The 27,823-nt window shown below is 39.4% G+C and overlaps 1 protein-coding gene across 4 annotated transcripts in view; it reads left to right on the forward strand.

Annotated features, from left to right (window-relative positions):
* LOC120741188 (dipeptidyl aminopeptidase-like protein 6) overlaps nt 1-27,823 on the forward strand; it is a 250,636-nt gene that overhangs the window by 67,933 nt on the left and 154,880 nt on the right. Inside the window, exon 1 of one of the 4 annotated variants that reach the window (XM_040043918.1) lies at nt 2,142-7,842. The exons of the other annotated variants lie outside the window; for them this stretch is intronic. Within the exon in view, the coding sequence (XP_039899852.1) occupies nt 7,675-7,842 (168 nt within the window). The 5' untranslated portion in view covers nt 2,142-7,674. Of the gene's footprint in view, nt 1-2,141; nt 7,843-27,823 lie in introns of those variants that run through there. 4 annotated transcript variants of the gene reach the window in all.

Genomic DNA, 27,823 nt, shown 5'->3' on the forward strand with positions numbered 1-27,823 from the left:
GAATAAGCGATTTTCTCTGTGGACATTTGTCTCAGACGCAGCTCCTCTGTGGCATTTAAACCCTACTTCTCCTCAAACAAATCAATAATTACTTTAAATCCACGGGTTTTCTATATGTTTTTTTTTAGTCATTCACACAACCTTTTCACTTTCTGAGCCAGAATACCAAACAAAAAAAAAAGCTGAGTGGAGAAATGACTAATGTGGAATTGAATGTATTGATTTTTCTCTGCTAATTGAAGCCATGGTTAATGCATTCTGGCCAGTTCACTTGGCCTCCAGTCAAAATTGTGACTGAAATCCTCTAGTAAAACAAATTAAAAAGCCATCAGATAATGACAGCAGGTTGTTGTAGTAATAACAAAGCTTTTTCACGATCATGGATTTGAGGTTTGTGTGTGTGTGCGTGTGTATACTGTACGTGTGCGGCAAGTTCAAATGCCAAAAGTCTAGTTGGGACATATTTATTAGAACTTTTCCTTCTTTCAGACCCTTTTTTTTTTATCAAACCTTTCTTTCTTTCTTTCTTTCTTTCTTTCTTTCTTTCTTATTTGCACCATCCATTTTTATCCCATTTCTAAACACGTTCCTGGCTTCTGTACACCTCATGCAGATATAATTTGAGGGACATCTGGAGGTACAAATTAACAGAGGGCTTGGGCGTATGCTGTGCTGCAATAAGCAGTGCTTGCAGCAAAACAAAAGAAAACAGGGAAGTCGAGTAGCTACGCGCCTGACTTCTTACTGTAGATTAATACTGTTCATCTGGTAACACTTCTGTGGAAGCAACTGGTACAGTATTAAAATAAATTAATAAGCTCCAGCCCACACGGTGAACAGCTGAGCATTGTTAACAGAATTAAAACTGTGCTGGAGATAACCAAAGTTTTAAAATATGTATGTGCCAGACAGAATTTGGACGAATGAATGAAAATGTGTTTTTGCCATACATAAAATTCATCCCAAAAATATATTTTGGAGTCACTTATTGCACATAACTGTTAAAAAATAGGTTTTAGCGATTATGATTTTATCTTAAAAACATCTATGTATAGTGTTGAAGAAACATCAGCTGAAGCTGAACTAGGGCTATGCTGTACTTTCGTGTAATACCAGTTTGATGGTGATGGTGCAGTGAATTAACGCAACCTTTATTAAACCTGTTTAGTAAAAACGTTTCCCTAAATACAATGAAGACTTAAAGTAAACAAGCTTTTTGAGGAAATGGGGATAAAAGCACACATCTATAAACAGTTCAACGCATTCACAGGCAAACCACTGCCCCCTGCTGTTGAGATCTTATTGAAAAATAAATCATGGTATCTAATTGGACATAATTACTGTTGTTACAATTTATGACTATTTCTTTTTTACACATTATCATATATTGTCACACATTGTCACCATGAAGAAACAGTGGTCTACTGTGTAAAACTATAAAACATACAGAAAATAGGAAAAATTGAGTTAAACATAGCTTCTCAGTCAGGAGACCAGTTTTTGTGACTCATTTGAGTGTTTCTACCTTTGTTTGGAGCCCTGCATGCTGAAAAATGACAGTTATGTATTCTCAGTCTGTTTAAATGGGATCCAAAGAAGTTGAGACCACGTGTCCATATGGGATGAGTTCAGAGGGATGCCCATTTCACAAAACACCATGCATGCAGACAACGACTGTTTGGCGGGGCGTGGTCTGTGGCGCTGCTGCAGGGGAAGCGGACACACCTGAGCGGCATCAGCTCATCACACCTCCACTACATTTAGGTATGGACTGGGTCCTGAGTGAGGTTGTTGGTGTTTGTATGGGGCTGACAGCTGAGAAGGTGCAGCTGAGTTGGAAATGACAACCGAAATAAAGAAAGATGCTGAAAAGTGTTGAAATGTGCTCGGGTTTGTTGTGCGTCTGTTACAGTGGTGCCGAAACCCAGGACGGGAGCATGGCGAGACAACACCCCACCACAGAAATGAAAACTGCATAATTTTGTAGGAACTTCGTTGTAACTAAAAATCTGGAAAACAATTACAGTTACTGATGTTTTTAATAATTTAATTCAATTTTATTTATATAGCATCAAATCACAACAACAGTCACTTCAAAGCGCTTAATATTGTAAAGTAAAGACCTCACAATAATACAGAGAAACCCCAACAATCAGATGAACCCCTACGAGACAGCACTTTGGCGACAGTGGGAAAGGAAAACTCCCTTTTAACAGGAAGAAACCTCCAGCAGAACCAGGCTCAGGGAGGAGCAACCATCTGTTGCCACCAGTTGGAGGTTAGGGCCAGGCCAAAAGACATGCTTTGGAAGAGAGCCAGAGATTAATAATAACTCATAATTAAATGCAGAGTCGTGTATAAACACAGAGAAACAAATACATGTACTCCAAATAGCTCATTCTTGATCCCAATGGCAACCAGTAACTCAACTAAAACTGTGACTTAACATAACACACTCAGTTTTATACATCACATAGCTTTAGCCTCTAGATAACATCTAAGAAATTGTAATTATAACACACACCTTGTAATTTTTCTTTCTGGGATGGGTTACTCTATTGAAATGATAACAAAAGACATGCTAAGTGTCTTGGGAGTTGTAGGCCTAACACTGAAGCTGATGAAATGAGAAAAATCTGATCCAGACAAAAAAGTTTTATTCACGTTTAATTTCAGTCAGTTCTGAAAGTACTGTTAGATAACATAGTAATTGTTAATTAGCGTTATGAATTGACTAAGATGTCAAGAGTCAACTTCAGTTGAAAAGTAGCCCAATGCTCTTATCCATGATTGAAGCAGTCATACTAATAACACCTTTATAAACCTAAAATAGTTTGAATGTTGAAATTGTACTTACTAGCCCTCTAAGCAGCACAAAACAGAAACACTATTATAATGGTGATGGAAAGTTTTTAGGTTTTAGTTAATTATAGTTATTGTTTAGAATAATGCTTCTTCAAAAAGAGCCATGGATCGTACAGTAGCTAGCAATAAATCCTGTACCAAGGCCTGGTACTGGATTTCTTTGTTTGGTTATTGCTGAGCTGCCAGAAAGAAAAATCAGCCCTCAGCACACAGACTCTCTCTACTTGGACCACCATCTCCACCATACGTAAAATGATTCTGCTGGTCCTGTTTGGGAAATGGGATCCAAGTCAACAGTGAAGCCTGAGATAACAAATGCATTTTCCCCCCCCTCTTCCTCTCCAGCCCTGCATTTGCAGATTACCTTTGTGCCTCTTACACTTGATAGGCACTCATGTTTCACCCATCGTTACGGCTCACACCCGCTCACAGCTCCTGGCTCTTTTTCTATTTCCCCCCACTTCAGCACCTCCTTCCTGCTCATGCTGTCCCTCTAAATTTCCTGGGGACTTTATCTTGCCCATTTCAAATAGGATTTCGACTCAATTCGCCATGCTTCATGTCACTTTGCTGGCAAATCCACAGTTGATATAGACACATCATAAAAACTGCCGCATGAGCAAAATATGATTTGTCAAAACTTTTTTTTCTTTCCCCCCCCTCCTCGTGTTATTTGTCATTTCCGAGATTTGTTTCTCCTTCCCAGTGCTCTGATTCGTCATGAGAGATTGCCGCCCTGGCGCTGGGGCAGATGGGGAGTGTCGATCAAAGAGCGATGTTGCCTTCGGATTGGTGTTGAGGCGAGTAGGTGGTTTCACAGCGGCAAGTGACAGCACCTATTAATTTGGCCATTTAATTTTAAGTCCAACAGCGTCAGGCTCCACCACCTTCAATCTCCCCCTGTCATTCAAAACAAGCCTCAAGCCAACAGTCACAAACACACACGTATACACACATTCCCCAACTAGCATGGAGAACACAAAAAAGGTTTTTAATCTAAAGCTGAAACTTCTGTGAGAATCCAAGAACCCAAGAAGAAGCCTTTAAATCAATCAGGCTTTTAACCTACCACATTTTAAACTGCAGCTGCTGCATCTTGGAGATACTTAGGGACAGATGCCGGGGTGCATTTTCAAATTGGGTTCCCTCATCGTCAGCTAGAGGTCCAACAGACCCGAATATCTCGGGTAATGACTACTGATCCTCTCTCTGTGAAGCTCAGGATTGGAGGTGGAGCTTTATGACAGTATCCTCAGTGAGAAATGGACTGCAACAATGAAATGTGACACCACCGTATAAATTCACGAGTTCTCGCTCTTTCTTTCTTCCGCACCTGAACTTTTGCTCCTGCTGTGAATGCCTGCTCCCGTCACACCGTCAGCTGGGGGATTTTCTGTTCTTCTGACAAGGTCAAACGTGTCTTTTATTTGATACATACTTGGAAGGCCTCGCCTTCTCTGTTTCAACGTTTCCAGCTACATTGATTGCTCCAGTGCCATATGTGTGAATGTAATGAGAGCAGCACTGTATGACTCTATTCATTCTCATTCTTTTTTAAGTTCATCTTATCCTAATTTGTGCAAGTTGTGAGATTCAATTTTTAGAATGGATTCTTATCTAAGAAAGTGTCCCTAAGGCCCCCTTATCCCTAATGGATTGTCATTCTTGTGGGTTCCTAGGGCAAAAATTTGAGGGTTAAACTTCACCTTTTAAATCATGAACTTTTAATACCTTCGACATTTATTCCCTTAGCATAAAAAAATTGATCTTTTGTATAATTCATGTTGCTTAAAGCTTGTCAGAATGATCGACCGCCTCCCTTGGCACACATTAATTGCTGTCTGGCAGTCCAGCAGCTGAAGATGTGCTGGCAGTGACACAGCTTTTGAAAATACTGTGGACGGCGACCCAACAACTCCCTCTGCCACCTTTACTGTGGCAGCTGCTTCTGCACTGCCTTCATTTTTATGATGGAGGAAAGGATTTAGAGAGTGCAGCCCTCCAGAGTAGTTCCAGTCCGGGGAGAGACATGTGGCCTGATAAGTATGGCTCTTGCACAGCAGCATGAAATGAGAAACTATCCATCATAAATCATGATGGCTGCTTGACAGAATGGGATGCTCCGGCAAATGAACTTGTGAGTGTGCTTGCAGTTTTTGAATGAAAGCAAAATTGTCATATTGATGTTTTTCTTTCCTTAGGTAGCTGAGTGGCTTTTATTTACTTTAAAAAATATAGAAATAAATATTTGAAATTAAGTTGCTCTTAGCCACTAGACAGTAGTGAATTCTTGGCACAGAAAGAATCCCCCCAACACTTACACATCTGGGAAGGTTGCATTTGTGATTGCAGTTTGTAGGTCTAATTTAAAAAGAAACAGAAGCTGCTAAGTTGTCTCTGTTCTGCTTGGTTATCAGGCAATATCGTTAGGAAAGGTGTATTTTTCAGTATAACTGACTTTTTTTTAGCTTCTCTCATCCTTTTAAAATCTTCAGTGTCCCGCTCAGCTAATGTCAGCCAGTCTTTGCCCACAAACAAAATACTCTGACTGGGATTAGAACATGCAACTCTGCCCTCTGCTGCCCAGATTTAGTGCTGATCTGCTCACAGCACTGCTGCATTTAGCTCTACATCCAGCAATGGGGAGGCCCAGAAATAATCCAATTTTGTCCATATATGATTTTAGTCAGTAAGTTAATCGGATACGAGAAAATAACAGCGAGTCTAAGTCAGACCACAATGCCAGTCTGGAAAGTTTCTTTCCTTTCTTAATTGTATTAATAATTATGCTGAGGATGTTACTCAGCCCACCTTAACATTAACTGCATCAGTGCTCTCAGGATTTCCTGCTGTTTGACATATCTTGCTTCACAGGCTTTTTTCTCTTTTCTTCTCCTTCTGCTTAATCGCATCACAGTACCTAAAAATTGAATTCCATTTCTGGGTTGTCTGCCACAGTCTGAGATGGATTTGATGGGTTGAAACACATTTTTGGGGGGGTGAGCATGAGTCTGTACTGTGCAAGTTGAAAGCTGTGGCAGTGTGTGCCTGTCTAATCTTTTTTTAGGAAGTCGTCTTAATTAAAGGGTAAACTTAAACAGATGTGGGCTGTTATATGTGAGGGGTGTTTGCAATTCATGTGGCGTTAAGCTTCTCCTTGAGGACTCGAGAACTTGAGAGGTAGTTGGGCTGTGGTGAGTGGATGAGTTAGCCTGTGTTTGGCAGAAATCCCAGCATGCTGAGCTTGTTGAATACACAGAGGGAGGTGTTCTGTATCGTGTGACTACTCACAAAATCAAATTAGATGACAGATTCCGGGTCTGTTGTATAAAATGAGTCTCCTCGAGCTGGCACAGCAAAAAAAGAAGTGTGTCTTAGAGGCCAGTCAGCATCGCAAAGAAACTGTTTTGACTGCCTTTAGATGTTTTCCTTCTTGAAATTTAAAATGTGTAATCGTTTACTTTAAAAGTGGCTCTTTTCTTCATTTCAAAACATTCAAAGTTGTTTCGTTTAAACAGATACACTGATAATTAAGCAATCAGTTAATTCACGTCTTATGTAAAACAAAAGAAAAAAAAAGGGGAAAAAAAGCCAAACATTTATCAGGTACAGCATCTCAGATGTGAGTGAGGATATAAGAAAGTAATAAACAAGACAGTGAGTGTCCTTAGGATTTGGATGGCTGCTGAGATTACGGCAGACAATTTGAAGTGGTCCCTTTGGGCTCCTCGAAATTATACATCATTATTCTGTTAAAACAGGAAACCAACAGGCAGACGAGTCAGTAATAGAAATAATTAGCTTGATGTGTGATTTAATGGAGCTCCAGGCTTAAAATGCAAGTTTATTCTGTCTTAAAGGCGGTGACTCGTCTCATCTCTGTGTTTGCAGCTTGCATTTTGCAAGAAAACAGTATTTTTGTTGTTTAATAGGAAAGCAAATAAGCGTCTCTTGTCACCTGTCACCTGTCACCTGAAACACAGAGGGTGTAAACTAATATGGAAGATTGGGACCGCAGGAAATCTCACTGAGTGATATCAGAGAAACCAATCTTCCCATTTTATGCTCTATGAAAACCTGTCTCCTTGAAAATATGTCATGCCTGTCTGGGTCTTCTGCACCGTGGTCCACATGAGGGCACTCTTGCTCTCTGCAAAGCAGCTCTGTAACCCAAATGGAGGCAAAGATTAAAAACAAAACAAACAACAACAACAAAAAACAACAACTATTAGATATACTAGAACCTGATCTATGTGCCAAGTCAATCACCGCAAGTTTTCACCGCAAAACCTGCACTTTAATGTGTTAAGGTTGCTTTGTGTCGTTCGCAGCTGTTTTGCACACCACCTGGTGTCTGCGAATACTTGTAAGGCAAAGCCCCATCACTCCCTGGACGTTTATCAGCCGTCACCTTCTTTTCTACCACAAGGGAGGGAAAGAGAAGCGGGATATCAACCAGCCGAGGCTGGCTTCTCCCCTTTTTTTCGGGTCCGACCGGTGTGCTCGATTCAGCCTCCTTGTATTTGCATCAGTTCGGAATCAAGTTGGGAAAGTGTGGGAACTGCGTTGCTGCAGGATCGTTGAGACCCGACCGGCGAGCCTGAAAGTACGTGCCATGCATCCTGAACACAGAGTGATATTTTTTTTTCTATCTTTCAACTGAACCAGAGCGTCGTGTAATCGAATCACTCCAGCCATAGCGGATCGACCTGCTCGAACTTTTTTGTATATGTGTGTCCGCGCGCGCGCATTTATTGATTGAGAGCAGAGCCAAGTTATCCCTTCTTTATTTTATGACAAGCAGTCGACATGGCGTCACTGTATCAGAGATTCACCGGCAAGATCAACACGAACAAATCCTTCCCCAACCCTCCAGAGGCGAGCCACCTCCTCGGGCAAAGTGTGGAAGGGGAGAGTGCGGCGCAGAGCCAACGAACCCGGTTTCAGCAGCACGGCCGGCGCTGCGAGGACGAGGATGTAAGAAACTTAAACTGTAGTCACCTTTACTTGTCCGAATGCATTTTCTGACCACTTTCAGATAGTCACAGTGCCCTCTAAGACACACTAAGCGAGTTGGATATTGGCGTAATATATGGAATTTTGGCGCTAGTAAATCTCCCAGTCTGTTTAATGCCCTTCTGCTTGCTCTCCCCTTTTAAAGGCAGACTTGTCAAACTTACGTCATTCCCTCAATGGTTGGCTTTTCTGTCAATAAATGACGCATCACTTACGTCTCTTGAAAAGCAACGTGCGTTCTCTGGCGCCTTCTGGTAACTTTATAAACCTTACAAATGGCTTCTTAGTGCTTTGACACCTCCGTTAGAGGTTGTCGAGTGTTGCTTATTTGTCTAGGGATGCTACTGTAACCCAAGTGTGCCTTACAATTAGATTAGAACTAATGTTAGTTAGAACTAAACATGAAAGTGGTGCTGTCCATGGTGCTGAAACTTGATCTTCCACTCGCTGCTGCCGCTCTCCGCAGTGCTGAGGGAATAAATCCACAGAGCAGGTTTAATGGGGCCACTTAGGTTTGTTTGTCTTAAATTTATTAAAAAACAAACAAACACAACAAAAAAAACAAGCACAAAAAACACTATTTTTGTATTCCCGTAAACACATTTATAAAAAAAAACTTTGCTCTTAAAATTATAAATTTAACCGTGAACTGAGGTGGACCACATCACCTTTAAACAGATACAAAACATATAGTATGAAAATTATTCACATATTTTAGAAACATAAAGAAACATTTGATATTATTTTTCTTGATTTAAAAATATAATTGTTTTCACATGAAACAAGTAAATAAAATGAACAAACAGGGGCACAAATATACTGCAAGTGGGTCAGTTTATTTTAAAAAAAATAAAGTTTTATAAAACAAATATTGCCATTTAATAAAGGAGCTGATCTACTGTCACAAAAGGATGTGGTTAAAAATGGTACTTTATTGCTAATTTTCTAAATCTTATACCCTTTTAGAATAAGAATTAAAATAAAGCAGCTGCGGTCAGGTGGCAAAAGTAAAGCTGTTAATGGAGAATCCACAATTTGTCAAAAAGCAATTTGCCAAAATAAAAGTGAATCTATTAAAAGACAAAGAAGGACATACTTTAGTCTAGAGTTGTGAATGGTTTGAAGATCTTCAGACTTTGAAATCAAGGTTAGTCCAGATTTTGAAGTTAAATCTTATGTTTGCTTTAATGGCTGAAATCTTGACAACATTGTTTTGTTTTGATTTTTAGTTAAACTGAAAATGCAAAAATGTTTTCACTTTCTTTTAGTGATACTTTCTTGCCTGATAAATTTCTAGTTATTTCCCCTGTCTAACTGTATGTCAACTGCAGGATACAACCTATACACCATCAGAAGCCCAATTTGGAATATGGCTGCATCAGAGTTAGTGGTGCTATAAGATAGTTTAAAAAAACAGAACTTTTCTGTTTTCTTTTCTTTCAACAAATCTGTCTGGCCTGTGTAGTCATCGCTCAACCCTGGTATTTGAAATGAAATTAACTTAATCAATGTTGAGGTGGTAAAACATGCAAGGTGGTAAAAATTTATTTATTTATTTTTACTCTAAGGTGACAATAAAGAAGCATGCCTTTAATCCCCATGTATTTGAGATATGGCTAACTTTGAAGATGGAGAGATTTGGTCTGTTAAACAATGAAACCAACTAAGTCGTCGTGACGTCGTGACGTCGTGACGTGCCACCAGAACAGCTTCATTGCCCCTCAGCACTGATTCTAAAAGTCTCTGAAAGTACTAGAGAGAAACTCATTCAGTGTTTTGAAGTTGCCGAATAAGTTGGTATCAATCTGCATATGATCCATGTCGTGTTCATGCTGATCAAGTCATTTAGTGACCCCCTATTTCCTGTGCATAGAGAGAGATACTGTCAACCTGGGTAAGATCACTTCACTCAGGGCAGAAATATTTATTATAGGTGATTACTCAGAATGCCCAGCTAACCTTCCCACTACAATATAGAGCCACTGGTTCCAGCTCCGCTTTATGCAGGGGTCTGGATCAAGCATTTTTTTTTTTTTTTGGTGTGTTTCTATTGTTTTTTCAATTTTATCCAGCTAACTGTCTTGCTGCAGACTCTAATGTTGTAGAGGTGCAGGAGGTAAAACGGTGGTTGAGCTTTGCATGAATATAACATGAGGTTGATTTATTGACTGGTGGTCATGTCTTTATGTTTGTTGGTGCAGGGAATTCGAACATGATCTGAAATCAATATAAACAGTGATGTATAGTCCATATATATCCACCTGAGAGCATGCTGTGTGATACTGCAGAAGAAAGAATTCTGAATACAGGCCTGTTCAGTGATCGTGGCAGGGGGGGAAAACAGTGTTTTCACTGGTTCAGTTTTTAAGTGCTCCTACTATTTAAACTCATATCTAAACAGTACTCTTATATTGCTTCTGACTAGAGCACATTTTGAATGTCAGTCCAAGCTTTGGCGTCTCTCCAGCTGTGTGGCCTTAATAAGTGAGTCTGGTGGAGGTGACATTTACATCATGCTGTGTGGATGAGAACTAAAGCCCACTGGGATGAAGAGCTCATCCAGTGACTCGGGCTCCCCACAGCGCCACCACACAGCTCAGCCCTGCCACTTCAAAACTTTACCCAGCATTTTCTCCTCCTCTGCTGCTCCACCCTTACACTGCACTTTCTGTGTGACTCTTTTTATACTGGCTTAAATTTGAGCCCAGTACCTTCGAGGGAAGCCTTGCATTGTGGAATTTGCATGTTCTTCTCATGCTTGTGTGGCTTCTTTCCTGGGTACTTTCATTTCTTCCCACAGTCCAAAGACAGACTGGCAACCTGTCCGTGCTGTACCCCACGTTTCACACTATGACAGCCAGATTACGCTCCAACCTCACTGCTCATCCTGAATTGGATGTCACATAAATCCACTGGATTGAAATAAACAAGGCACTTTAAAAGTAGCATCCAATAAATCAAGCACCGTATCCAGTGCAGTGTTTTAGAGCGAATTTGTTGTCTTCCGCCACTATGATGAGAGAATTTTTACCTACTATGGTATTATAATGTGAGAAGATATAGTTTTAGCCCTCGTACATGCTGCATGATAGATTATAGATAGACAGATACTGTATAAATGAGACACGCTAGATTTATCACAGAATTAGTTCATAGTTGTGGTACTACAGCCACTAATTATTACCAACAGAATTATTGAATCACAATATTATCATATTAGATTGCTTATATAAACTCCTAGTTGTATAATAAGTTGCTGATCAGTGTTTGTTCTCACTATGAGGACTCCATACATAGGAATTAGTCTCCCTCACAGAGACAATGCATTTAAACAACTCATTATCGCTTTTGTTTGGCATGAGCTTGACTTACTCTCTACTGTGGGCTAAATCCTTCTCTGTCAATATATTTGATAGTGATCTTAGTCTGAAATCCCCTCTGATAACGATTGCAGGCTGGTGGAACAACTCATTACAATCTAATCAAACATGTTTGGAGTTTTTTCTCCTCGCAAAGCTTTCTCTATGCAAGCCTATGCTATCTGCAATATGCCCTCGGGATATATACGGGAGATCAGTTTTAATGTTGAAGTAACTTCAACTGTCATCTGCTAATACTCAGCAGATCTCAGCTATGGAAAAGCAGAAATATGAAAAGTTCAATCTTCCAGTATTGTGTAGCCTTTCACCCTCTGTTAGTCCAGTGGAAGCCTGATTACTTGCAAAGCCTTTGGGTTCCCACTTGATCCTATTTCAGCCTCATTAATTAGATATGTCCTCCAATGGCATTTAAACCTGCAAAAAGTAGAAATTGATCTTTGTGTTTTTCTATCAAAGTCTCATCCTTGTGGTGTGATTTTGTTTTTTTCCTCAGCAGGCCCCATTACACAAGTAAACACCTCGTCTTTGTTTGCCCGTGTCCACTACAATCAGCACAATCGTAATGAGACTCGAGAGAGATCTGGCGAAGATTCAGACCTCTAGCAAACCGAGACATGCGGGCGTTTTTGTGTGATATATGTGTGAGTGTTGGGAGGCACATAGTCCCACAGTTCTACTTTTTTTACCCTCTCCTAACTCATCTCACTTCTTCTGCCGTCTAATGGCTTTGCGCCTGCACTTTGCATTAAGAGGGATGAGGAGGGGGGAGAAGGGATAAATCCACAACTGCACATTAACACACACACACACACCAGTTCTCTCCCCCTTTCTTTATCTCTCTGTAAAACACACACACGCACATGCGGACAAAATGAGGATATTTTTCAGGGTATGGATTATGAGACAGCCGATCCCTGAAATGCCCTTTTAATAAGCTGGCCAATATCAGATTTCATTTTTACGATAACACGAATAATAATGATGAAAAACAGTAAAAAAATGAAGCAGTAAATATACTCTGTATCAAAGAATGGGCTTTTTATATCTTTTTTTTTCACCGTGTCAGCAGATGCGCAGGTTACTTTGGAGTATAATAGTTCTCTAAATAAGTCATGGGAATCATTTTTCCCCACACTGGGCAAACGGATTCAGTTTATTTTTTACACTACCATTCTCATAATTGTAATCTTTTCTATATTGCTTTGAATCCAGCATATTCATGACTGTGATTAGGCTTCTCTCATGTTATCTAAATCCCTTGCTACTATGTTAAATCCTGCAGCATGTCATATTTTTGACTATCTTCATACTCTGACAATACTGTTTACTGTATATTAAATGATGAATTTGAACAAACAAAACCCTGTGTCCGATTTGGTTAGGTATATATTTCACAAGGTACATTTGTGTAGGTCATGGTATATTAATAGAAGCAGCATGAATGCTTATTTGATAAAGCTCACTTGGACCAGTACTCAGTTACTGATAATCTATTTGATATTGTACTGTACCTGGCAAGTGCAGAGCACCACTGTTTTCAGATTAACCACTTATCCACAAATTCTGTACTTGGGGTCACAGCTTTGTTTAATGATCTAATTTGGGCCAGTTTTTAACTGTTTTAAATATGGCCTCACATTTGACTATAGCATGCTTTGGTATACAGAGGAATCCTTGGTCGATTTAATGACTCTTGTGCTGTGGCTGCAAAATAAGTCAAAATCATCACCTCTCCACCACTGTGCTTGGAAGTTGATATGAAGTGTTGAGTTGATATTCTTTGTTTGGTTTTCACCAAATCTCCCACGATGCATTATGTCTGTTTTGCCTGTCCAAAGGACATTGTTATAAGATTCTTGTGGTTTGTCCCCATGTAATTTGCAAACCTTAGCCATGCTCTCATGTCCTTTTTAAAAAGAAGAGGCTTTCTACTGGCAACCTTTCCAAACAAGACATACTTGTTCAGTCTTGTACTGTCATGAACCTTAGCATTTAACATGCTAACTGAGGCTTGTAGAGTCTGAGGTCTTGTCCCAAATTCAACCTAAGATCTCATCGTGCAAACTTGCAGAAACTGCAAGAAATCGAAGAGCAACTTGCTGAGATGACTTGCATTGTGGTTAACACATATTTCAATGTTCCAGACCAGCAAACTGCCAAAACGTCTGCCTCTATAGAGAGAGTCAAACTTGTATTTGATTAGCATTGTACCCCTACAGAGCAAAATGGTAATGTGAACATCAGATATAGCATAAAGGACAGATGTAGCTTGTCAGTCACCAGCCATTAGCCAATGAGCATACCGTGGATAAGCCTCCATTCTGAAATTTAGAAAGGAAAAGTATCCAGTATGACCAATATTTACAAAACATATTTAATATGTTATTTAGTAAGACCCCATGTGAGTGATTTCAAGAAAGTGATTATAAAGATCAAGCCTGTCAAGGCTTCTTAATTCTCTTTTTTGCAACCACAAAGATCACAACCTGGTGGCTCTTACAAGAATGTAGGAGCCTCTCTGGAACATAACTTATTTTCAGTTTGTAGTTGTAACGTGAAGTAAACGACAATGCTCTGCACTGTGGTTAATTTGATAAAGAGAACAGTACATGTAAGTAGCTATGGCCAAGTAGTAACCTCTAAATGTATGCATATAAAGGTAGCAACTGTCTTGTATTCCCAGAGAACTGGTCTTAATTAGTTTAGAATAATGAACTACAGCTCGCCTCATTCTGTCTCATTACAGAAACAGTGTTTGGCAGAGTTTGCCTTCTTTTGTGTTGATTAGTTAACAGTCAGTGAGTGATCAATAATGGCACTTGAAGGATAGAGTCATCAGTCTACACACTGGATTCATGGTGGCATCTGGAGATCTTTGTGCGTGTGTGCATTTGTAATGCGACTGAGTGAGAATGTTTACAGTTTCGGAGTGCTTTTTAGATTTCTGCAGTATATCCTCGCAAAGACAAATGATGAAAGAATGAAAGATGAGGAAACACCTGTCACAAGTCCTTGTCCAGTCAGAAAAAAGCAGATTTAACTGTTCCTGCTTGTCTACAGTCAACAATTGCTTTTCTTGATTACTGTCAAGTCTAAATATCAGTGACAAGCCCATTTGACCTCCAGCTCTGTTTCCTCATCTAGCTAATTTCTTTTTCATCAGCAAGTCCTCAAACACTTCCCCCCCCCCCCCCCAAACACTTATTGTTGAGAAAACATGACAGAAGCATGTGGACCATTTTCCCCAATGATAAATTATGCAGCCAGCAGACTGGAAAATGGTAGTATGGCTTATTTATTGTTCAGAAGCCCTTGATAAGCAATCAGGTACACATTGCAGTGGTGGCTGTGGGGGTGTATTTGTTGTCATTCTTCAGGAAACATAATAGACTGTATATAAAAGATGGACTTAGCCACCCTGATGTCACCCTTAATATTGTGTCTGTGTGTGTGTGTGTGTGTGTGTGTCTGTGTGTGTGTGTGTGTCTGTCTGTGTCATGGACAAGAGTGAGGAGGCTAAATTATCAGCTAACATTAGCATGCTTAGTGATTAGTAATGGTCATGCATATATTGTGTATGCATTACACAGACAGCTAGTTTGTTATTTGTGCTAACATACAGATAGAATTGTAGACCTTCACTGGAAAACTACAGTAGATACTTGGATATGCTTTTAATGCTGTTAATTGTCCAATAATTGCATTAAAAATTGGTGATCCTTAGTAGATAGTCTGGGTATATACTCCATGTAGTATCCACCTATCACCTGCCTAACAACGCAAACAAAATAGCTTAAACTAGTGAGTGATGTAAAATTCACAACAGCTTTGCAGTCATGTTGAAAAAGTAGATTATAAAAGGTTGTCAGACATTTGTTGTACAGCTCTCTTAATGCTGCATCTGGATGAGGTCTGGGCTTTGACCTGGGTCATTGCAACACCATGGTTCATTTCTTTTTCAGTAATTCTGTTTTAGATTTGCTGCTCTTATAGGGATCATTGTCCTGTTAAATGACCCACTTTCAGCCAAGCTTTCACCGTAAGACAGATGGCTTCACGTTTGACACTAGAATACTTTTGATATACAGAGAAGTTCATGGTTGAGTGATTGAATGCAGGTCCTGTGGCTGTAAAATCACACAAAATCATCACCCCTCCATTACTGTGCTTGACAGTTGATATGAGGTGTCTGTGCTGATATGCAGTGTTTGGTTATCACTGTGCATTATAGTCAAAGATCCCAATTTTGGTCTTGTCTGTCCAAAAAAAATCCATTGTTCCAGACGTCTTGTGGTTTGTTCAGATGCAAGTTTCCAAACCTAAGCCGTGCTGCCATATTTTTTTTTTTCGGAGCGAAGAGGCTTTCGGTCCTTATCAGTTAATCAAGTGCATTTGATTAGCAGCACTACTGAAGCAATAAGGATGTTCCTTAGATCCTTTTGAATCCCCATTAGAAAGAAATGCAGTTTAATTTTCAGTCTTATAGGTTACGGCTTGTGCATAAGCGACCATGGTGGGCAGCTTAAAATTGGAAGTAAACCTTTATGAACTGCTATACATAAACACTGGTATATACATTTGTGCATATGTATAATGTATAGCAAAGCACACAAATAATTATGCGAACAGGTAAAATGTAAGAAAAAGCAGAAAAGCTGAATCCCTCGGCTTTCTCTTTAAACCTCTAAGAGAGATTAAACATGCACAGAGGAAGGGCAACAACATGAGATAATCCTGTACAACTCACTGAAGGGCAAAATAATGTCAGAATCAAATTTGTCCTTTTTGAAAGCTAAGCTGCTGCCCAAAAATAATAGCAATCCTTGAACCAGGGGAAAAAATCTGCTGTCTTCCCTATCACTGTTCGGCTTTTGTTATATCTGTCCGAAGCTATATTTTGGGGGGAATAGAGAAGCTGCCGCTCAGTAAACAGAGTATAGATGACTCTAAAAAGGGCTGTTCATCAATAGCAAGGTGGCACCATGTTTCTCACTGTTGACGTCTGCAACTCTACAGCTGGTGCTGCATTTCTCTTTGTGTTGCCCCTGCTTGTCTGGCAGCTAGCTGATGATAACAGATGGTGGGCATTACTAAATTACTGACTTCATCTCAGCGTAAAATGAATTCATATCCGGCCTCTTCACGAGGCATTTTCACTGTGGGGAGAGACAGGCACAACGGTGAAGAGGAGGAGGAAAAAGACAGGGAGGCATTCAACAAAATGTTTCTCCACTGGGCTTCAAGCAGAACTCCTTTCCGCCCTATCCATCTCTCTGACACATACACAAAGCTCTGCACAAATGCACACAAACACACAAGCACAGGGCTTAGGAGCTGTGCTGCGTTTCACTTTTATGGGTCAGAAAACTGGAGTGCTGATTTAGTCATTATTTATGACTGGACACAGTATTTCTAAGATTAGGGAGGAAACAGCAGAGAGGCACATAGCTCTGCAGCAATCTGCAAACAGCAAGCATGTTAAAGAGTGACTGATGTTGGACATCAAACTCATCTCCATGTGGGACTTTGCTGTTATATGATGCCATTTGTCCACTCTTATTTGCTTAGCAGTTTGCTCCCAGAAGTGTTTGCACCACACGTCTATATTTAGCCGAACGTGTTTACCTCTGCAGGTTTGGTTCAGCGTTTAGATGTGGTCCTAATGTGTATTGATGTGTCTGTTTCATGTGATTTAATCCAAAATACCATAAGTTGCAGGACACTGTGAATCAAAGCAATCTGTAAAGCATATTTTTATATCATTTTGTTATAGTGTCAGTTTCTTTACCACACCTTGAGGTAAATGATAAGAGCGTCTATGGATCTGAATGTGTCAGTGTCTCTCTGTCTTTGAGCTTTGTAAAGAAAAGGTCAGATGAAGTTGAAGTACCACTGATGCACCACTAGAGGCTGTCCTGTTCCTATGTAGGAATGAGGTGCAATATCTTAGGCAAAGGCTGAAATGTGTATTGTTCTGAAAGCGGGCTCTGCAGGGACTGAAGGGCAGTTATACAAAGTGAGGTTAAATCAATGATACCAATGATGAAGGATGATGAAAAGAAAGTACAGAGACAGAGGGACAGAGAGAGGAATGCAGAGCCACAGACAAGATGAAGCATTTTGCCTTAAAGGCAAAGAGGCCAAAAGAGAAAGGCTTGATCAGAACCAGAGGTGGATAATTGACAAGTATGTTATGTAATAAAAGATGAATAGCATTCCCAGGAGACAATGTAGGGAGCATATGACCTGGCCTGCTCAAGAGAGGCCTGATAAGTACAGCTGAACTGACAGACTCTCTACTTTTTGATGATTGGTTCTGTTTAAGGTTTACTGTTACTGCTAATGTTTGCTCTCATCATTGTGCAAAAGCTATGGCAACTTGGCCCTTTTTAAAAACTTTTTCATTCACTGCTGATATTCAGGTTTATATTCTTCAAACGTGTGTTTTGTGTGTGTCAGGCCCTTAACATTTTACATCTGTTTTATGCTGATTGCATAACAAAATTGCTTAACCCACTTAGTCACAGAGTGGCAGGAGCCAATCCCAGCTGACACAGGGTGACATTCTGAGGCAATAGGATGCACTTTCCTGTTTGCTGTTTGCTATAAATCCACACCACAGTTAGGTGTTAGCATCAGCAGCCTTCTTAAATCTTCATTTTAATCCAATTGGATTAAATTATTGCAATGGTACCCAGTCATATACAAAGTCTTAAGGCCAATGTGTGACCCACCTGCCACTGGGACCCAAACATCAATACAAAACCAGTACATTTCAGAAAAGTGTTAAATCATAAATGTTAACTCAATTTTTACATAAATATATTTATACAAATATGTAACTGTAATTACTTTTGAGTAATTTCAAGCAGAATTTCTGTTATTACTGCAGTCTAAGGAGCTTGCAAAGAAAAGCGTCTGGACTTCTTTAAGTTGCTTGAAGACGTTTCACCTCTCATCCGAGAAGCTTCTTCAGTTCGAACAGAACAGAACAGAACACCTTCTCAGATGAGAGGTGAAATGTCTTCAAGCAACTTAAAGAAGTCCAGACGCGTTTCTTTGCAAGCTCCTTTGACAACGATGACCTGGATGACTGAGAACCTTCACAGACATGTTATTACTGCAGCCTATCTGCATTGCCTTCCCAGCCCACCAGGGGGCTCTGCACCAAATTTTTGGAATCACTGCTTTAACCTATTTGTCATTCAGCTTAAAGAAACCTAAAATCTTCCAGAATTCCAGCAGACATGAAAAAAATGATTATGCAGAAATCTACACTGAGAAGTAAATGGACTAGTATCGGTACTATTTTAGCTTTCTGCTCAATTTCAGCACTCAAAGCACTTTTTGCTAGAAGTCATGTTCACCTAATCTCACACTCATATTCACACAAAGCTTTTATCCATACCTAATATTTTTTATTTAACATTTACACACACATACACAATCCAATGATTGCATCAGAGGCAAGTCATTGCCCAAGGATTCTTTGAGATATGGACAGGTAGAGTAGGGATCCATCCACCAAACTTTTGATTAGTACCTGAGTCGCTTGACATTTTTACAGAATTGCACTGGTGAGGAACTGACTTTAAAATTATCATATTTTTTAAACATAAGATGGCTTTGTTTATCCAGCATGCAAAGGGAATAAATGACTTAAATGTTTATCCCATTGGCTACTAACCATATCTTTCCTTTAGACATTGATACTGGTATCCACACATCTCTTTTGTTGACATCTTTGACTTTACAGTGCTGCAAAGCCATAGATAGTATAAAAATAGCTATAGCTTTAGCTAATGAGCCCATCGTGGATAATCTTTCTTTATGGCCATTAAAAAGAAGCTAGCTTTAAGGCTTTAACCTGAAACTATGCTCATCTTTTATGTCTTTGCTTGTAACTAGAGTAATGTTGCTGAAAGGTATTCTGGGAAATGTGTGATAGGAAGTGAATAAAATTCAACTGATTAACTACTGGCAGTAGATAAAAATGGATTATTTTGATAAGTGCATTTTTATGTTCGTGACAAGCTGTTTATTTTCAAATAAGCAAATATGCCAGCACTTATCTGGCTTCAGCTTCTGAGATGTTTCCTTATTAAATATGATGGCATTGGATTAAGGTTCATCACATATGCATAACAGATGCACACACAAAATCATTGGCAGAATAATGCATAATAAAATTGTGGTTGGTTGCAGATTGATATCACCAAAGCAAAATGATATTAAAGTGCTTTGGGAATTCTAACTGGATGCTGAGGTCTCATACTATGAAAAGAGGCTTTGGTTGTTCAGTGTTATAGGTTTTGAGACCTGAGTAATCACATTTCACAATCATATAACTCATCTGTCTGGATGTCTTTCTGCAACATGACACTGATGGTTTATGCTTAGTGTGTGTTGAGATTAAGGTAATAAGGTGGCAAATTGTCAGTAAATGGCTAGTTTGTCAGTTAACATTTTTAAAAAGCTGATAATAACACAATCCTGCATCAAGAAGATGAAATTATTTTCCAGATAGCAAGGCTGGTTTTTGAGCTGTCAATGAAAAGCCTCAACATTATGCTCACAACCCATTGCACCCAAAAGACCTTCCCAATAGACAAAGCCGTCATCCATTTCAAAGAATGGAATGGGTCCTTTCTCATGATGCCTATAAAAAGAAAAGTAGGTCTCAGCAGGTTTTTCTCAGTGAGCCTAGATCCAAGCAACTCAGCCGCTTCCTTTGGCAGATCCAAATCTTATACTCAGTCATTTAACTCTAGCTGAGTGAATAAGTGGTTGACAGATGAGGTACTAGAAGAAGAATCTTCAAAATCACTAGAATGGTGTCCATGTGGAAACAAAACGTCATCACTCTTTTCTACCTTCCCCTAGTTTACTTAAGCTGAATATGATATACTGTAGGTCTCACTGCTGATGACAGATTAGGGTAATCAATCATTCATTTTTGGAACTGTATCCATAAATATTGACTCAACAGAAGTAGCATTCATAAAAGGGTTTCTGTGCCTCCTTCTGTAATACTTTTCCCTTAAATCATGTTTACAATTGCCTCTTGTGAGAAAAAATGTGAGCGATAGAACAAAACGGGTGCTGTTTTTGAAATCGGCCACTCAAAATTAGTAAAGAATTAGAATTAGTGTTAGATGTCATACAGCAAATGTGATGCAGGGCGGTTTAATCAGCACACAAACAGATCATTACTGCAGAAGACACACCATAGAGGGGTTTCTTTGTAATGACTGGTGACAGAAACACAGGTTTACACATCAACACAGCACAACCACCCACAACTCAACAAAGCATGCCTCTGTGCTGCTGTTATTCCTGCACATTCCACAGAAAAAAGAAGGAAAAAAAAACTGCTTTTTGTTGTCTCTTCTAAACTTTGCTTTTTCAGTTGGATCCACTCTGCAAGATGTTTCCGGCTGAAGCGCTTTTAACCACCCCAACCATAAGCACTGAAATCTCACGGGGTGCTCTGACATATTGTTCTTTGATGTAAAAAAAAAAAAAAAAACGTGAAGAAGGGCTGCAGTTTATCTCTCAGTTCAGAGGTGGGTTGGGAATAGGAAATGACATGTCTCTGATTGTTGGGTTGCTCCGAGTTGAACATGGCAGCTCTGCGTTCATCTGTGAGAGGGAAGAGCGATTGTGCATTATTAATGCGGGCCGTCTGAAGAGACAAAATGTCGAGATTATATACAGACAGGGAACGATTTAAACTGTCACTGATGAGGGCGCAAGACGTTGTGAAAAGGGTTGTATGCTGCACAGTTATTTCCATGTGATCCAAATTTTGCAGTTCAAATTCCCTTATTTGAATTTTCATTTAGTTATCTTTCCCTCTGAAATGAGCAGGACTGTTGCAATCAGCTTTGTGCCCCCTGCCTTTCTATTTTTATGGATTCATTTTTGTTGTCAAGGACAAATTTTAGCTGTCATAATCAACCAATTAAATTTGACTCATCTGGTGGATTTCATTCAGTACTTTAAGTAGATTTCTCAATATTTTGCACACATGCTTCTGAATCTGAAATAACGGCCAACACCCAGCGGTGAGAGCACTTGAGCTCAAAAATAATACTACCATCATTCAGTCAGATTTTAAAACAGCCTTTCCTCATGTTGTTTTCAAAATGATGGTCCACTGCAAAGAAACAAAAAAGAAGGAAAAAGTCCCACTGACATATGTAGTGTTAGTTAACAAACTAAGTTTCTGCTCATCCAGGTTAAATTTGTCCTTTGATCCATTACAATGCCAGGGTTGTTTCCAGAGTTCATCACAAACTGAAATTGCTTTCCTTTCCTTTCCACTGACCTGTTGAGATTTCCTGAATAGAACTGAGCCCCCAATCACCATCACACCTTCCTTTCTTCCTCCCCTGATCTATTTCCTTCTTTTCTTCTTCTCCCCGCTCGCCTTTTTGACCCGTTGTCCTGTCGAATGGCTTCGGCCAGCTGAAGCGTAACATTACATCAGCAACCTTGCCTCTTGTGTGACACACGAGCTCAGGTCACGGCTGTGCAGACCTAGCTGAAATGAGTTGCATTGACTAGGATGTCTGTGTTTCAACCTTGTTATGCTCAGAAGCCGGGCTCTCAGTCTTCGCCTGAAGGGCCTATTATCTTTATGGTTTAAAATCTTTTCAGTAGCCTCGCTATTTGTCTAAGAAGCGTAATTACTTACTAGAAACACAAAGCTACACATCCCTACAAATTAGTTTACCAGCAGACATCTAATGCCAAAGTAGAAAGCTGTATCCACCTAAGGTGAAGAAATAAGGTTGAGAAGTTTCCGATACTGAATTCATTTCCATTTTTCTTACCCACAAAGTTAGTAAGGTAAAGTGAAAGCTGGAGAGAAGGGAGCATAAACACTGTTACAACAGATTAAATATAAACAACACAAACAAGGTAAGACAACTGTGCACATTACACAAGAGTATAAACAATATGCAGCATAAACAGGGAAGAGTTTCAAAACAAGTACGAACTGTACTTGTTTTGGAGGCAGACATATTTATCAAGACTGCCATTGTACAGGTTTCCTAAACCGATTTAAATTTACCACATGTAATGGGCTCTGACTGCTGTCAAGTTTTATAAAGCAGGAAGCGGCAGTGAAATTTAGAAGTTTTAGTCATAACTCAGGAAAATGCCATACAGTTTGCTGATTTCTGCTCATAGATAGTATAAAAAGTTTAATTGTGGCAAATTTCTGTAAACTTAAGCATTTTAGTTTGTTGGTTGCATAACTTAGACCACACATTGTATAAACTCTGACACACTTTTTTAAGGCTCTAGTTCTGGAAGTTAATTTCATCTTAAAATCTCAATTGATGTTTAAGAAAATCCTTATATGAAGATTTTAAAGTCATGACCATAAATATATATTTTTTTACATCAAAAACAAATGAAGAGGAATGGGGAGTATAAGACTGCGTGCATAATTGATTTAAGTTGTGAAGGAACTGCTCATCCCATAACTAATTCAAAATCCCAGATTTTACAGCAAATAGCTTCCAAGTTTAGCCAATTTAATCCTTTTCATTATCATAGTGATAATGGGTTTAAGTCTTCCAACAAATTTGTTGCCGCTTGAATATAGGGGCCAAGATGTGCATTGCTATTCCACCTATATTATTTACATTCATATATGTTCATTAATATGCACTGTGCTTTTTAAAGGGATACTTTCAAATTCAAACCTAATCTTGTTTTATATATGTGGCTAGAGAGTGGCCGCATATGTAGTAATTTACTTTTGATTTAAAGATCACTAATAGCACCTTCAAACTATAAATGACAATTTAATATTAGTACATCAGTATGTATATTTTTATCATTTCCTTTTTATTATGTCTTTCTCCTCTTCCTCCCTCATTTCCACCTCTTCCTCCTTATCTCAAGCCTCATCTCTTGAATTGAACTTAGGTTCTTACACATGAAAACCTTCATAAAAATGCTTATTTATTCCTGATATTATAGCAGTTACTTATTATCTACAGATTGGACATTTTGGACAAAAGATTGGACTCTTCTGTCTCTTGACAATGAGTCAGCTAACCAAGAGGAATTGGTGGTTATAAGCTGACATTACACCAGCTGATGTTAGGCTTGAGTGTCCTGGAAGTCACACTCTCCCTCCAATAAACATTTTGACATTCTCTCATTTTGTGTGAGTTTCTTCATTAAGTCCAACAATTTTAGATCCACTTCAAAGAAAGTTCCACTTGCATCAGCTAACGGAGGCTAACTACAGCTAACAGAGGCTAACTGCAGCAGAAACAGCAGCTCTTATGGTCAGAAAAGTTCAGGACATGCTCAGCAACTCACCTCAGAATCTCAAAATAAGTACGAACGTATCTGATGTATCACTTCTGTCCGATGACAGATGACAGGAGTGAGTTTCATTTTTAAAGAATTATAAACTAAAAACACCCGGATGCATAGTTATGCTCTTGGGCGGGTTTCCCCAAATGCACTCCTTTTTGGTTTGACAAATCAGAGAAGCTTGAAAAAAGATAAAAAAAAAAAAAAAAAAAGCATGTCGGTGGAGAAAATGCACCTAAATTGTATTCAATTTCGCCCGAATAAGAAAAACACATCCTGTAATAGTGTTACTCATATAGGCACACAGACACAATGATGTTGTATTTTGCAGTCATAGATCTTGCATTTCTTCTTTTTTATCAAAAATTGATTCTCCCCCCCCTAGGTTTCACTTTCTCTCTCTTTCTCTCACTCACTTTGAAATCTATTAATAGAACTTTATTTACACCTACTGGCACTCAGCTCATATCTGTGCTTACATGTGGCATGTAGACGGCAGGGACACATGTTATGACTCACAGTCTGTAACAAATGACCTCAGCTCTTTTTATTTGTTTTGAATCCATACAGCCTTTACTGCACATTGTGAGGCCGTGACTTTGCTCATGATAAATTCACCTCCCTGTACGTGTGTGAAGAATTGCTCTCAGATATGAACCGAAGGTGATGGAAAAAATGCTCGTTTTTATTTTCAACCACGAATATTGCTTTTCTGTGGCTCCAGAGATGTATGGGCTTAAAGGGGAGCTGCCTGGGCAAAAAAAAAGTTGAATAAAAGAAGTAGAAATAATTTCCAGGAGGGATTCCCTGATGCTGTTTGTGAAAAGACTGATGCAGATAGATAGCTTATTACATAGCTTGATAAACTGTCCAAAACATGTTACGGAGGACGGTTCTGCTGGGAAACTTTGGATACTGGCTTTCATGTTGATATTACTTTGACACGTACCACTCACCTAAATATACTGCAGACGCCCACATGGAAACCACATTCCCTGCCTGTAGTGGCCTTCTGCAGCAAGACTGTCTTCTTCCTTCCTCCCCAAACTGCAAAATACGACACAGGTGTTGACCTGTCCTCTGAATTCTCCAGGTTCCAATCTGATCAAGTATGAAGGCTGTGGGTCTCAAAGGATCCAGTGCCAATTTCCCATCACCAGATGGCCATGTCCATGCACACCAGAGGTCAGAGCTGTTTTGGCAGAAAAAGGAGGATGTCACATTAGGGCTGGGCGATATTTTACTTATTTATGTCAGTTGAACAACTGTGAATTCATCTTTTTTTAACTGACAGTGGCATTTGGCAGCTTTTAACATATCAGTAGAAGTTCCAACTTGTGTATAATAATTAGAATTTTTAATGGGACAGTAGTGTCATCATGTTCTAGCCCATAAAAGTAACAGATCCTTGGAGTCTATTTTTCCAGTATTTAATGCAAAAATGTAGCAATTCACCAAGTGCACAGATCATTAAGGGGAGAGCCATTATTGGTTTCATTAATGAATGTGGTTGGCAACTGTATCTGACTAGTGGAACTACTTGGTTAGGTAGTGTCTGTGTTTTTAGGAATGTTCCTAACTAAGTAAAGTGACCCATAACCATCTGTTTAATGGCCATAATGACAGCTGTTCAATTTCTTTAAATTCTAAGGAAAGTGCTTCCTTGATTACCTCCTTTAGGAGAAGATACAGTAGTCTGGATTTCCCTTTGTGAAAGGAATGGTAACAATGCCATCCTACAGTTCCACAGTGCCACAATCTGTTTTGAATTTTTAAGAGCGGCCTGTTAAACCAACAGCTGCAATCAAATTGTCTTTTTGTCCAGATGTTGTCTCTCCAAATCAAGATTAAGACCATCTGGAATATTAATGTTACCAGTTGTATTGCCAGAGTTTTGGATCATCCTTCATTAATTATTACTTCAGATCAGCTGGGATCGACTCCAGCCACCACACTCCTAAAGCTGGATAACTGAATAAGTAAATAAGTGATGGTCGCAAAAAGCTTTAGCAAGAAGGAGTAAAGAAATTACACTGGATCCTGTCATTAGCATTAATATTTTTCACTCAATATGGTCATTTATATGACCTTCATTAAATAACATTAGTGGAGTGAGGCAAGATTTTGGAGTCCATATTTAGGGCATAGTAGTTTCAATATGAAGGACACCTGCCTCCTGATTGTTAAGGAGTTTAGTGTAAGTGCAGTCTCTGCAAACTGCAGTGCCCTCTACCTAAGTTCTTATAGATTTTCCTTAACATCTTTCTTTGACCTCATGAAGTCTGCTGTTGAGGCCGAGGAAAAGTCATTAGGTACAGGAGGTGGGAGGTAATTTCCTGGACTATTCAGCTGTACCCTGTCTTTATCGGGTCTTCCTTGCTTTCCTTCTTGCCTACCACATTTGCTTTGTTTGTGTTGCTTTGTTTTCTTATTTTGTTAATTAGTTAGTTTTCCTCCCACTAGCTTGTAGCAGTTTTTGTTGTACTGTTTAAAATCCTTTCATTTAACTTCCTGCTTTCAGTCCTTTCTTCATGTCAGCCATTGGTTGCTTTGTGACATATGTGACTTTTACACTCAGGGGTCATGCTTATAACAGTCTGTGTTACAGCCTGTGTACAACTCCCCAAGTTTAGCTCAACACAATATGCAAACTAAACCAACAAAACACACCAAAAAGTCTGAAGGCTGATGTAGCTTTTTTTTTTTTTCACCCAACAGGTTGCCCAACACCTATTCACATATTTTGACACAGCAGCCTGACAGCTTTCTTGTCCATTTCCCTCTGAGACTGTCTTGAATGGCCATTGTTGGAGTGTATTTTGCTGTTACAAATGTTAGTCATGCAAGTTTAATCCTGTCAATAAATACGTACTTATCACTGCTCTCTGGCACAGATAACATTTCTTTCCTCAAAGCAGCTCCTGCCCTCAAGGAAAACTGCAAGTTGATGGCCAGACTGTGGCATTTTTAATATTAGAAATTAACAAATGTAAAATCTTCTTTTCACATTGTGTGATTACATTTGAGCTCCAGGGTGACATTTTCCAAAATCAGGATGCATAAATGATTCTTACAGTGCTTGTTAGCATCTGACTCTAAAATGTTGGATATCGGAGCGTCCTTGAACACAGCACCAAGGAGAGTTGGCAGAATGGCTCCTTATGGCAAGAGTATTACTAGACTAGTATAAGATAATCAAGCCAATAAAAAAGGCAGGATTAAATTTTCATACTAAATTAAATGCATGCCAATTTCAGTCTAGAATGTCTAAAATAATTATACAAAGGTGTGCTTTTGATAATGCTTGGCATTAATACAAAGCATATCCAAAGGATGGTGTAACTAAGGAATAACATTAGGCAGATAAGAGAGCTATTCTCTTGTGCTTTAAGGGTTTGGTTCTCTGCAAAGGTCAAATTAGTGGCGTGATATTGCATTTAAATCCTTTGCCATGGAGTCTTAAAATTAGACAGTTATTAACTAGTTATGGTGTCCTCTATGTGTGGTACAAGTGGTTTCAGGGGACTTCGATTTGTAAATGAGTTTTGTGCAGCCTGAGTCTGCAGGAGTTGGATCATTACACTGCTGACACCCCCATGTGACAGGCGTTTGGCTTGTGTCAGCACAATTTCTGAAGCAATGAATGAAAGCATGAAACACAGGGACAAAGAGGCACATGTGCAACTTTCACTTTTTTTTTTTTTCATGCAAACCCACTTTGAAGCTTAAATCTCTCTGACTGCCTCTGATCTCTGACAGGAAATAAAATGTAGACATTAATGACAATTTGTGCTGCAGTGGTTGCATTCCTTCTTAAGCATCACTCTATTACTTCTTAAGCATCATCTAACAGGATGGTCGGGTAAACCACCTTACCACTTCTATACCAGTGGTTTTCTCCCAAGAGCTACTAAGCCGAGCATTCACTTTACAGCGATGAGTCTTTCAAAAGTGTCACTTTCCTATTGTTTCCTATTCATTTCCCCTCCTCTTCCCCTCTCTGGTGCTCTCTTCTTGCTCTGCCCCTCCCTGCCTGTCTTTCTGTGCCCTGTATCCTCTCTCTCTCTCTCTCTCACTAAAGCCCTATCTTTATTTTCCCTCTCCCTCATTCTCTCTTGTCAAACAGACAAGTAGAGGCCTCCCTAGTGTTCTCCCCTCCATGCAGTAGTTTGTCTTTTTGGCTCCATCTAATCCATTAGTAATCCATTTCAGGGGCT

This window comes from Simochromis diagramma, unplaced genomic scaffold (assembly GCF_900408965.1).
Source record: "Simochromis diagramma unplaced genomic scaffold, fSimDia1.1 OVJJ01000602.1, whole genome shotgun sequence".
NCBI lineage: Eukaryota > Metazoa > Chordata > Actinopteri > Cichliformes > Cichlidae > Simochromis > Simochromis diagramma.